The sequence below is a fragment of the Brachyhypopomus gauderio genome, chromosome 9 (genome assembly GCF_052324685.1).
Source record: "Brachyhypopomus gauderio isolate BG-103 chromosome 9, BGAUD_0.2, whole genome shotgun sequence".
NCBI lineage: Eukaryota > Metazoa > Chordata > Actinopteri > Gymnotiformes > Hypopomidae > Brachyhypopomus > Brachyhypopomus gauderio.
This window is the reverse complement of record NC_135219.1, coordinates 4,525,067-4,538,291: the sequence shown is the minus strand read 5'-3', so window position 1 is coordinate 4,538,291 and position 13,225 is coordinate 4,525,067. Positions and strand designations below refer to the sequence as shown.

At 45.8% G+C, this 13,225-nt stretch overlaps 1 protein-coding gene across 3 annotated transcripts in view; it reads left to right on the top strand.

Moving 5' to 3' along the window:
* Positions 1-13,225, top strand: part of l3mbtl3 (L3MBTL histone methyl-lysine binding protein 3) — an 84,280-nt gene that overhangs the window by 9,711 nt on the left and 61,344 nt on the right. For all 3 annotated transcript variants that reach the window (XM_077016585.1, XM_077016587.1, XM_077016584.1), the window contains exons 5-8: positions 1,198-1,339; positions 5,722-5,806; positions 6,058-6,152; positions 6,669-6,773. In XM_077016585.1, the coding sequence (XP_076872700.1) occupies positions 1,198-1,339; positions 5,722-5,806; positions 6,058-6,152; positions 6,669-6,773 (427 nt within the window). The remainder of the gene's footprint in view (positions 1-1,197; positions 1,340-5,721; positions 5,807-6,057; positions 6,153-6,668; positions 6,774-13,225) is intronic.

Genomic DNA, 13,225 nt, shown 5'->3' with positions numbered 1-13,225 from the left:
AGTTGATAGCTCGCCAAGGTTAATGCTAATATGCTAGTGGGGTGGGCTGCAGAAGTGGGGCCCAGCACCTGCGCCCGCACCTGCGCCTGCGCCTGCACCTGCGCCTGCGCCTGCACCTGCGCCTGCGCCTGCACCTGCGCCCGGCTCACGGTGTTACTGGGCTCAGAAAGGACAGAGGCTGCTGTCACTCTGAATAGCATTAAAGTATTAGTACTCTTCCTCCTCAAGGATCAAGCTCGAGGGAGGGAGGGAGGGAGAGAGAGGGAGAGAGAGGGAGAGAGAGAGAGAGAGAGAGAGAGAGCAGACATACACCAGAGGCTAACTATAAAGATAGGGCCAGTGAGCATTAAACATATTCTACCCACAAGTCAGAAAGCCCTTATCATTGTAAATAATAGCCTGTTCACTTGATGGCTGCTATGAAACTGACTGGTGGATTTTGGCTGATGGCCTTTCAGTCAGACATCAGACAGCTTGCATGACACCTTGAGAGTGAAGTGCGTCAATGAGGTTTTGTGAATTAAGTAAAATGTCAATGTGAATTCTATGATTTTTCATAGGGACACATTATGATGTCAATCATAGACAAATGTAGGAATGGACAGTTTTATATCAGTGGATGGTCATTATTGATCAATACATGGTCATCACTGATTGTTGGATAGTCATTATTGATCAGTAAACCTTAAAGAACAGTTCTGTCTTAACATTACCGGGACATAAGTCAATGAGGTAACACTGGATGCAAATTCTGTAAACAATTCACTGCATTCATTGCATAATTTTACATAATGAACAAAATATGTATTTCTGCGTGTTTTAGAATGAACTCACCGGTTTGCTGTAGGAACACAGACTGATTCATTCTGTCTGTTGCTGATGAACTGACCGGTTTGCTGTAGGAACACAGACTGATTCATTCTGTCTGTTGCTGATGAACTGACCGGTTTGCTGTAGGAACACAGACTGATTCATTCTGTCTGTTGCTGATGAACTGACCGGTTTGCTGTAGGAACACAGACAGATTCATTCTGTCTGTTGTTGATGATTCTGTGAATGTAATGGACAGGTTTGCTACATACAGTCAGACCTTCTAGTCAGCACACAGGGGTTCCCCACTCACCAGTGTTAGGAAGGAGACATTGTTTATTCACCAGAGCATGGGCGTCTTCACACCTGTTCCTCCCCCCCCTGCAGTGACCTGAAGTCCCAGGTGGAAGGTTCCGTAACTAACGGCGAGGTTGTGGGGGCCGGCAGGAAGAGGCCCCGCCCCTCCGACCGGGCAGACGAAGATACGGATGGTGTGATGGAGGCGTTGGCAGAGGACGACGAAGACTACGTCAGTTTCCCCTTCCTCCTCTTTTTCTCTCTTCTTTAAAGGAGCAATAAGTTCTTTTAAGCATCAAAACATAAACAATATTTATGAATGGTGATTATTTTTACATTTCTTCAGATGTAAAAAAGTGCAGATCACATGAAATGAAGTCAAATGGCTTTGTAGTCCCTGAATTAACCAGATTATACTCCATAAAGCATATCCCCCACAGGGAGGTGGTCATGTTCAAAATGTATATATAATTGATAATTTATTATAATTTATATATAACTGACTTATTGCTCCTTTAACGTGTATTTTTATTTCGTCACCACAGAAAATGTCTTGACAGGCCAAAACAAAAAGAGCTTGAGCAGAGAACTGGGGCAGTTCCTTACTTCCTTATAAGTGGTTTGGTGAGAAGTGTGTGTGTGTGTGTGTGTGTGTGTGTGTGTGTGTGTGTGTGTGTGTGTGTGTGACGTCTGCAGCGCTGAGCTGTAAGCTGGGTGGGGCTTTGCAGAAACAATGTCAGTGAAGCAACAAGGGAAGCTGTGGATGTTGTGCAACCCCACACGCTGCTCCTGCCCTAAACACCACACTCTACTCCAGTCCCAAACCCCACACGCTGCTCCTGCCCTAAACACCACACTCTACTCCAGTCCCAAACCCCACACGCTGCTCCTGCCCTAAACACCACACTCTACTCCAGTCCCAAACCCCACACGCTGCTCCTGCCCTAAACACCACACTCTACTCCAGTCCCAAACCCCACACGCTGCTCCTGCCCTAAACACCACACTCTACTCCAGTCCCAAACCCCACACGCTGCTCCTGCCCTAAACACCACACTCTACTCCAGCCCCAAACCCCACACGCTGCTCCTGCCCTAAACACCACACTCTACTCCAGTCCCAAACCCCACACGCTGCTCCTGCCCTAAACACCACACTCTACTCCAGTCCCAAACCCCACACGCTGCTCCTGCCCTAAACACCACACTCTACTCCAGTCCCAAACCCCACACGCTGCTCCTGCCCTAAACACCACACTCTACTCCAGTCCCAAACCCCACACGCTGCTCCTGCCCTAAACACCACACTCTACTCCAGTCCCAAACCCCACACGCTGCTCCTGCCCTAAACACCACACTCTACTCCAGTCCCAAACCCCACACGCTGCTCCTGCCCTAAACACCACACTCTACTCCAGCCCCAAACCCAACACGCTGCTCCTGCCCTAAACACCACACGCTGCTCCTACCCAAACCCCACACGCTGCTCCTGCCCTAAACCCCACACGCTGCTCCTGCCCCAAACCCCACACGCTGCTCCTGCCCCAAACCCAACACGCTGCTCCTACCCAAACCCCACACGCTGCTCCTGCCCTAAACACCACACTCTACTCCAGTCCCAAACCCCACACGCTGCTCCTGCCCTAAACACCACACTCTACTCCAGTCCCAAACCCCACACGCTGCTCCTGCCCTAAACACCACACTCTACTCCAGTCCCAAACCCCACACGCTGCTCCTGCCCTAAACACCACACTCTACTCCAGCCCCAAACCCCACACGCTGCTCCTGCCCTAAACACCACACTCTACTCCAGTCCCAAACCCCACACGCTGCTCCTGCCCTAAACACCACACTCTACTCCAGTCCCAAACCCCACACGCTGCTCCTGCCCTAAACACCACACTCTACTCCAGTCCCAAACCCCACACGCTGCTCCTGCCCTAAACACCACACTCTACTCCAGTCCCAAACCCCACACGCTGCTCCTGCCCTAAACACCACACTCTACTCCAGTCCCAAACCCCACACGCTGCTCCTGCCCTAAACACCACACTCTACTCCAGTCCCAACCACCACACGCTGCTCCTGCCCTAAACCCCACACTCTACTCCAGCCCCAAACCCCACACGCTGCTCCTGCCCTAAACCCAACACGCTGCTCCTGCCCCAAACCCAACACGCTGCTCCTACCCAAACCCAACACGCTGCTCCTACCCAAACCCAACACGCTGCTCCTACCCAAACCCAACACGCTGCTCCTACCCAAACCCAACACGCTGCTCCTGCCCTAAACACCACACTCTACTCCAGTCCCAAACCCCACACGCTGCTCTGGCCCCAAACCCCACACGCTGCTCCTGCCCTAAACACCACACTCTACTCCAGTCCCAACCACCACACGCTGCTCCTGCCCTAAACCCCACACGCTGCTCCTGCCCCAAACCCCACACGCTGCTCCTACCCAAACCCAACACGCTGCTCCTACCCAAACCCCATGAACTACATATAATGAACTAGATAAAACAAAATCAGTAATAAAAACAATAACCATATTAACCAGATAAAGGTGATGGTTATACCTTGAGAGGTGTGTTGGTTGTGTTAGTGTAGTGTGTGTTTCTCACTGTCTCTCAGGCAGTGACATGTTGCCACATATTTTACAGTGAGAAGCTGTTTCCTTCTCCATGGATAGTTTATCATTTTGTAGACTGGAGGGAGAATTTCTACATTCGCAAATATTGTGAATTAGTGTGAATTTTTGCCAGTGGAGGAGAAAGTTATCTTCTGTGTCCACCACACGCTCCCTCAGTGACCACACACGCTCCCTCAGTGACCACACACGCTCCCTCAGTGACCACACGCTCCCCTCTGCATGTTTCTGTGGCCAGATTGTGGTGACTGAGCCTGTGAGTATTTGTCTCTGCTGTGGACCTCCGAGTTAAGTCTAGTCAGGTAAATGTTATTTATACAGCACTTTTTACAACACATTTTGTGACAATGCAGCTTTACAATCGTATGGGTCCAGATCCCTAATGACCAAGCCAGGAGCAACAGTGGCAAGGAAAAACTCCATAGGGATTAGAAAGAAACCTTAGGAGGACCAAGACTCAAAAGAGAACCCATCCTGCATTGGGTGGGCCAGCTAGTAGAAGTCTGACACTGTAGAAATATTCAGCAAATTTGTTTTCTGCGTTTAGGGCCTGAAAGATAATTTTAAAAGATTGGTTATTTAGATCTATAATATAGATACAGCTGTAATTTTGGGTTTTGTTTCATTGTCCCAGTGTTAAGCTATGCTTCTTTTTTTTGCTTGATAATTTGGTTAACTATGATTGGACTTTGGCCAGCAGTAATGGACCAACACACTGCTGTGTGTTATGGGTGAGTTGGTTGGTTAGTCTCAGGACCAGCTGACAAAGGGGACTGGGTTTAGGGCTAATCTCTCGGGTTTGAAATGATTAATTTTGTGTTTTATTGAGATTACTGTAATTTAGACGCCGACAAAATTTGAGAGATCTTTTCTGAATGGGTAGAATCGTTGAAATCAGCCGTGCATACATTAGGTGGTGTTTTTCTTTGAACATTTAGTTCATTTCTGCAGATTTCTGTGTGTGGGGCCTCGGTGGGATGCTTGTCCCAACTAGTGTCGTCGTGGTTACTGACAGGCCCCCCCATGCCTCACTTCCCTACAGTGCAATAGGCATAATGTCTCTAATAAAAACTTTTGCACCAAATTTTAATCAGGATCTCTATTTTGTAGAATGGTTTTTTGATTGCAGAGAAAGCTCTTCGTGGTTTTTATTTAAGTGCGTTCATTTCCAGTTGAAAGTTTCCTGAGGCGCTGATTTCCAGCCCGAGGTAATCACAATGTAATGAACGCTCGAGGGCGGTGTTTCCTGGAGTGAAAAGGTGCCTGCTGTCCTGAGACCTGGCTTTACATTTCATCCAGATCAACTGTCCTGGCCTTGATGTCCTGCCATAGCTGTTATTCTTTGAGGAACAGAAGACACACATCTGCATAGAACAGAAATGTCACTTCTGTGTTGATTAGTGTTGGTCCAGGCTGACGATTGTCCCATAAACACAATGTGTTGGTATATCCTGCTTTTAGATTGTAACTCTGTTTGTGTCTTTATGTTCAGACTGTCTCTGTGTCTTTGTTTTGTGTTGATACTCTTGTCTCAAATTTGTGTTAAGACTCCATCTGTGTCTTAAGACTCTCTGTGTCTTACATTTGTGTTCAGATTCCCCCTTTGGGTCTGTGATTTTGTGATTTGAGACTCTCTCTGGGAAACTGATTATTTATGTCTGTTTATTTACATATTGTTTTTTTATTCCTGCTGTTTAAGTCTGAGCCTAAGTTTATTTGCAATAGTAGATAATGTCATTGGTTCCAGTAGTTTGGTAGTAGTCTGGTTCAAGGGTATCTAGAATTCCGATGCGTCTACGCTGTGTATTCTGTGAGCAGATGGCAAAGCACTTTGTAAGTCTTTTTTGATAAGAGTGTCTGCTCAATGTAAATGTGATTGGTAGAATATCAACTAATACAGTCCTCTGTGTGTGTGTGTGTGTGTGTGTGTGTGTGTGTGTGTGTGTGTGTGTGTGTGTAACAGGAGGAGAAGGAGAGCAGGAGGCCCCTGCGCGGAGCTCCTCGGGGGCGGAGGAAGAGGAGGGGAGATGCAGCCTTGCTCAGACAGAGTGAGTTCCACCCAGACGTCTCGAACACGTCACAAGGTTCCTCACACTCTGACCAGTCCAGACTCTCCACCTGAGGCCTTCGCCTCTCAACACAGTGTCTGCATCAACACAACTGTCCACAGATTGGTGTGAATTAGTAAACAAATTTCAAACGTGTTTATGCTTGTTTTAGTAAGAAAGCAAAAAACATGTTAAGACTTGTCATCCTCTCTCTCCTCCCCCACCACACACACACACACACACACACACAGCGGTTCCGTATGGTGGGAAGAAGAAGGCATGGTGCTGGGCGTCTTACCTGGAGCAGAACCGAGCCGTCGCCGCTCCAACTAAACTGTTCAAAGAGGTAAGAGAACTGTGTGAGAGCACCATGAGTGTCTCAGAGATTTATACGGGCTTGTTAGCTGGTCACAGTGCTGAAAGGTACACATGAGGACGGGTTAGCTGACGTGGAGATGAAAACATGCAGAGAAGATGAATATTTATTTACATTTGATATTTTTTCCATATCAGGTGTTCAAGTTAAGTTTTATTACACCATTAATGATTTTCATCCAGGTCTCTGATGTTCAGACTATTCGCACACCCACGGAAATAAGGCACGCATACTAAATGTTTTCTATTTTAATTTTATTCCTGTGTGCGTGTGTGTGTGTGTGTGTGTGTGGGTGTGTGTGGGTGTGTGTGGGTGTGTGTGTGTGGGTGTGTGTGTGGGTGTGTGGGTGTGTGGGTGTGTGTGTGTGTGTGTGTGTGTGTGTGTGTGTGTGTGTGTGTGTGTGTGTGTGTGTGTGTGTGGTGTGGGTGTGGGTGTGTGTGTGTGTGTGTGTGTGTGTGTGTGTGTGTGTGTGTGTGTGTGCTACAGTACCAGTCATTGCCCCAGAGTAAGAATGGTTTCCGAGTGACAATGAGACTAGAGGGGATCGACCCAGAACATCCCTCCATGTACTGCGTCCTCTCCGTCGCCGAGGTAACCACCAGCTTTTCTGTATTTTTTTATTTTTATTTTTTAGGAAACAGTAAACACACTCAACAAAGTGAATGCAAGATGAGTTGCATAAATACCCCTACAGTTTCCACTGTACAAATCAGACCCTGTAAAGGACACCATCCATGGTGCTGAGTTCTGCACAGCTCCGACCGGATCGCCGGCCCGGCTCCACGCCTTTATGAACTCCCCTCATAATAAGCGTGCTGTGTGTATCAGTACGGCGTTTCCCGGTCCAGTCCTCAGGGAGCCCCATGCAACGTGCCTCGTCTCCTAGCGCCATCGTAGTCATGAGTTTGGTCTTCTGGGCCGCTTGGTTCTGGAATGCGGAGAGCCGTGAGAGTGGGAACGTAGAGTGTGTGTGAGGGTCCCTCGGGCCTGGACAGGGGACTGCTTAGGTAGGAGACACAGCCTCTTCTCCGTCTCCACACGGTCGTCTCTGTACTGCTGCGGTTCGGAGCTTGGACGGCGTGCTGACACGTCGCACCTCCGTCCCTCTCAGGGTCGTGAGCTGACGGGACAGTCGGTGTGGATTTCAACACTCTCCATCGCCTACCATCAAACCGGGCAAGAGAAGATCTGCAGGAACCCCGTGTAGATGTCTCCAGCTCTCCTCTTGCCCTGTTTGTTTCATCAGTTCTTCCCCAGCTACTTCTCAGCCTCTGATCTTCTCTGCCGTGCGAGGGTGGACTGACCCCCACATGGCATGGGCACCAAAGTGAAGAGACGCTCGTGCAGCATGTCTGCTGTGAACAGGACCTTCAGCCTCTCGTCTGTTCCACTGCCGTTGCCCACCTTCCCGAAATAGATCTGGTCAGGAACCGACCAGCAGTGTGGGATCTGGAAGGTGGCTGGTCGGTTCTGCGTAGCATCAGGTGGTCTGTAGACCGTAAAGTGCAGATGTCACAGTAGGTGTGCTGAATCTAATAGGGAGTGTGTGGAGATGTGTTTCTAATACCGGGGGTGTGCAGGATAATTAGGGTTCACACACACATAGTGTGGGAACCCTATTGTAATTGTTAGGATTTTTAGGGTTCACACACACATAGTGTGGGAACCCTATTGTAATTGTTAGGATTTTTAGGGTTCACACACATAGTGTGGGAACCCTATTGTAATTGCTCGAGTTTTTCTTCTTATTATTATTATTTTTCAGGCTGTAAAACGCATACTGCAGCCTAGACCGTAAGGCCCAGAAACACCAAACTTGGCAGACAGGTGCACCAGAGGTGCAATGAGGGAAACCCAGACAATGACCCACATTGGCCTGATGGTGGCGCTATAGCGCAGCATTTTGCGTTTTGGTCCATATCTCCTACACCGTAGGTCATAGAAACGAAATTCCACTTCTGATGGATTCCTTGGCTCAAACCAAACAAAAAAGCCTCTAGGACCCTTTAGCTCCGCCCACTTAGATTTCGAGTTAATTTGCATAATGTGAAAAATCGCACACATCTTTGAGCGCGAACTAGTCCCTGGATTTTTCACATACATGCACATATGTGGTATCAAAACGTTCAGAAGAGTCTGAACTTTAAAATGTATCCAACAAAAATGCTAATTTCTTCACTACCTAGTCAGTATAAGCCAATCAAATGAGGGGGCGTAAATTCAATAGTAAATTTTGCACATATGGAGCTCTAACTTAAGAAAACTTGCATGTAATGAGATGGCACTTCACAGACAGCTTCCGTGTGAGGGTCTGGGGCAGCTCGCAGAGGTTGCCATACCTCACCTGCTAGGGGGCGCTATAACATGCAAAAATTTGCCCCATGCACTCAGATTGGCCGATCCACATGAAACTTGGCAGACATCATCTATGGGCCTCTGGGAACCAGGTCCTAAAGCAGACATGCCATACTTCCAAAATGGCTGACGTAATCGGCCAATCAGTGATCGGCACGCGTTTGACAGGCTTACCATTGGTCGATCTGCACGAAACCTCTTGGGTGTGGACAAGTGCACGCCCCCTATGACATAATCCAGCCGGGTGTCGATTGGCCACTGGGGGGCGCTATTGCAAAAAAAGCAAGTGTATCCCCTACATAATTCCACTTGGGAACATGCAATTGGACTCTTTTGATTCCTTGCAGTAGTGCGAACAACTTTCCCATTACATGTCCTATTAAAAAATGCACAATTTATTTACAGTTAATAATAGTTTGAAATCATCACTTTTCATACTCCTCCTAGGATTTTCATACTATCATGTCAAGCAAAGTCTTATAATACTCTACAGAGTGTGAAATCAAAAAACAATCCAAAGATTTTGGATTTGAGGACACTTATACCTGCTAAATATTTTTTTAATGGACAGCATCGATACATATAATATTCATATTCTTAAAGCTCTTTCATATTTTACCCAATTCTGACCAAAATGCACAAGCCCATTCAGAATCCCATCCTGAACAAATTTGTCAAGTTTCATCTAAATCGGTTATCGTATGGCTCTACAGTGCAGTATTATATACAATGCATAAAAATGCATGTAAAGTCCCTCTGTCACCTTCTCCTTCTCACACGCACGCAAGCTGAAACTCACACTCTCAGTCTCTCTCACACTCTCACCCACATTCCCCCTCCCATCTCTGTGCCCTAAGTAAACATTGCTCTGGCTACCTAGATCTCTCTGTGTCTATTAACCAGGCACACACACATACAGGCGCAAGCAGGCCTTCCTATAGCATTCACAATGACACTTCCCTAGCCATACCCACCCATATCTCAGTGACTAACACATGCTCATACAAACTGATATTTGGCTTCTTTTTTGTCTCTCTCTCACACAAACACACAGACACACACACCTTTATACCTATATGTATGTATAGTTTCTATGTATACTTATGTATGTATGTATTAGTATATGTTGTCATAGTTTGAGTACATACACTACCACACACACACACACACACACACACACACACACACACACACACACACACACTTCTACCTAAATGTATGTATAGTTTGTATGCATATCTGTCCAGTCATAACAGTCATGTCAGTCCAGTCATGTCAGTCATTTCAGTCCAGTCATATCAGTCATGTCAGTCCAGTCATGTCAGACATAAGTCATGTCAGTCATATCAGTCATGTCATTACAGTCATGCCAGTCATGTCACTCATTCCAGTTATGTCAGTCATATCAGTCATATTACTTTTGTTCATCATGCCAGTGATGTCATTTCAGTCATGCCAGTCATATCAGTTATGTCAGTCATGCCAGTCATGCCAGTCATGTCAGTCATGTAATGCCAGGCTTTGCAGACTACATTCATACTTTGAATACACGGGCAGTCATGTTAGGTGTACAAGGAGTGAAATAACAAAACATAGTCTCTGGCTCCCTCAATCTCTCTCTGTCAGTAATATACAGGCCCAATCATGTATAGACACATGCAGGCCTTCCTATATTGTTCACATAGATGCAGCCCTAGCCAGATGTGCTATTTCTGTGTCTCCCTTTCTGACACACGCAGATGTCATCACACACTATCTGTAGAGCACACACTGGCCAAACCCAAACAGCTTCTTTTCACTTTTAGGTCTAAAGGACCTTTTGGGCTTCCTTTTGCCTATTGAGGCCAAAATATGCCTATTTGTGTGTGAACCCGCCAATCGCCGCTTGCGGCTATATTTCTTTCTTATTCTTTGTCCCATTTTTTGACCTAAAACGTATTGTGCAGCCTAGACCGTAATGCCTAGAAACCCCAAACTTGGCAAAAAGGTTCAGTTAACTCCAAGGACCAGATTCCCATACAGGGACCCAAATTGGCCTGATGGTGGCGCTATAGCAGACCATATTGACTTTTTGTCCATATCTCCTACACCGTAAGTCCTAGAACCAAAATTCCAGTTCCTATACATTCCTTGACTAAATTCAATAGGACAATTAATATACAACCATTAAGCTCCGCCCACTTAGATTTCGAGTTAATTTGCATAATGTGCAAAATCACACACATCTTTGAGCGCGAACTAGTCCCTGGATTTTTCACATACATGCACATATGTGGTATCAAAACGTTCAGAAGAGTCTGAACTTTAAAATGTATCCAACAAAAATGCTAATTTCTTCACTACCTAGTCAGTATAAGCCAATCAAATGAGGGGGCGTAAATTCAATAGTAAATTTTGCGCATATGGAGCTCTAACTTAAGAAAACTTGCATGTAATGAGATGGCACTTCACAGACAGCTTCCCTGTGAGGGTCTGGGGCAGCTCGCAGAGGTTGCCATACCTCACCTGCTAGGGGGCGCTATAACATGCAAAAATTTGCCCCATGCACTCAGATTGGCCGATCCACATGAAACTTGGCAGACATCATCTATGGGCCTCTGGGAACCAGGTCCTAAAGCAGACACTCCATACTTCCAAAATGGCTTACGTAATCGGCCAATCAGTGATCGGCACGCGTTTGACAGGCTTACCATTGGTCGATCTGCACGAAACCTCTTGGGTGTGGACAAGTGCACGCCCCCTATGACATAATCCAGCCGGGTGTCGATTGGCCACTGGGGGGCGCTATTGCAAAAAAAGCAAGTGTATCCCCTACATAATTCCACTTGGGAACATGCAATTGGACTCTTTTGATTCCTTGCAGTAGTGCGAACAACTTTCCCATTACATGTCCTATTAAAAAATGCACAGTTTATTTACAGTTAATAATAGTTTGAAATCATCACTTTTCATACTGCTCCTAGGATTTTCATACTATCATGTCAAGCAAAGTCTTATAATACTCTACAGAGTGTGAAATCAAAAAACAATCCAAAGATTTTGGATTTGAGGACACTTATACCTGCTAAATATTTTTTTAATGGACAGCATCAATACATATAATATTCATTTTCTTAAAGCTCTTTCATATTTTATCCAATTCTGACCAAAATGCACAAGCCCATTCAGAATCCCATCCTGAACAAATTTGTCAAGTTTCATCTAAATCGGTTATCGTATGGCTCTACAGTGCAGTATTATATACAATGCATAAAAATGCATGTAAAGTCCCTCTGTCACCTTCTCCTTCTCACACGCACGCAAGCTGAAACTCACACTCTCAGTCTCTCTCACACTCTCACCCACATTCCCCCTCCCATCTCTGTGCCCTAAGTAAACATTGCTCTGGCTACCTAGATCTCTCTGTGTCTATTAACCAGGCACACACACATACAGGAGCAAGCAGGCCTTCCTATAGCATTCACAATGACACTTCTCTAGCCATACCCACCCATATCCCAGTGACTAACAGATGCTCATACAAACTGACATTTGGCTTCTTTTTTGTCTCTCTCTCACACAAACACACAGACACACACACCTTTATACCTATATGTATGTATAGTTTCTATGTATACTTATGTATGTATGTATTAGTATATGTTGTCATAGTTTGAATACATATACTACACACACACACACACACACACACACACACACACACACACACACTTCTACCTAAATGTATGTATAGTTTGTATGCATATCTATAGTATATGTATAGTATATGTCAGTCATACCAGTGATGTCAGTCATATCAGACATGCCAGTCCAGTCATGTCAGTTATATCAGTCATGTCAGTCATGCCAGTCATGTTCTGCCAGTCATGTAAGTCATGTCATGCCAATCATTTCAGTCCAGTCATATCAGTCCTGTCAGTCAAATCTTCAAATCATTACAGTCATGCCAGTTATGTCAGTCATATCAGTCATGTTAATTTTGTTCGTCATGCCAGTGATGTCATTCCAGTCATGCCAGTCATATCAGTTATGTCAGTAATGCCAGTCATGTCAGTCATGCCAGGCTTTGCAGACTACATTCATACTTTGAATACACAGGCAGTCATGTTAGGCGTGCTACGTGTACAAGGAGTGAAATAACAAAGCATAGTCTCTGGCTCCCTCAATCTCTCTCTGTCAGTAATATAGAGGCCCAATCATGTATAGACAAGTGCAGGCCTTCCTATACTGTTCACATAGATGCAGCTCTAGCCAGATGTGCTATTTTTGTGTCTCCCTTTCTGACACACGCTGATGTCATCACACTCTACATCTGTAGAGCACACACTGGCCAAACCCAAACAGCTTTTTTTCACTTTTAGGTCTAAAGGACCTTTTGGGCTTCCTTTTGCCTATTGAGGCCAAAATGCCTATTGGTGTGTGAACCCGCCAATCGCCGCTTGCGGCTATATTTAGGGTTCACACACACATAGTGTGGGAACCCTATTGTAATTGTTAGTTAGGGTTCACACACATAGTGTGGGAACCCTATTGTAATTGTTAGCGTTTTTCTTATTATTAGGGCTCCGAGCACCAAAGGTGCTGGAGGCCTATTGTAATTGTTAGGATTTTTAGGGTTCACACACGTAGTGTGGGAAACCTATTGTAATTGTCGGGTTTTTTCTTTCTTATTATTAGGGTTCACACAC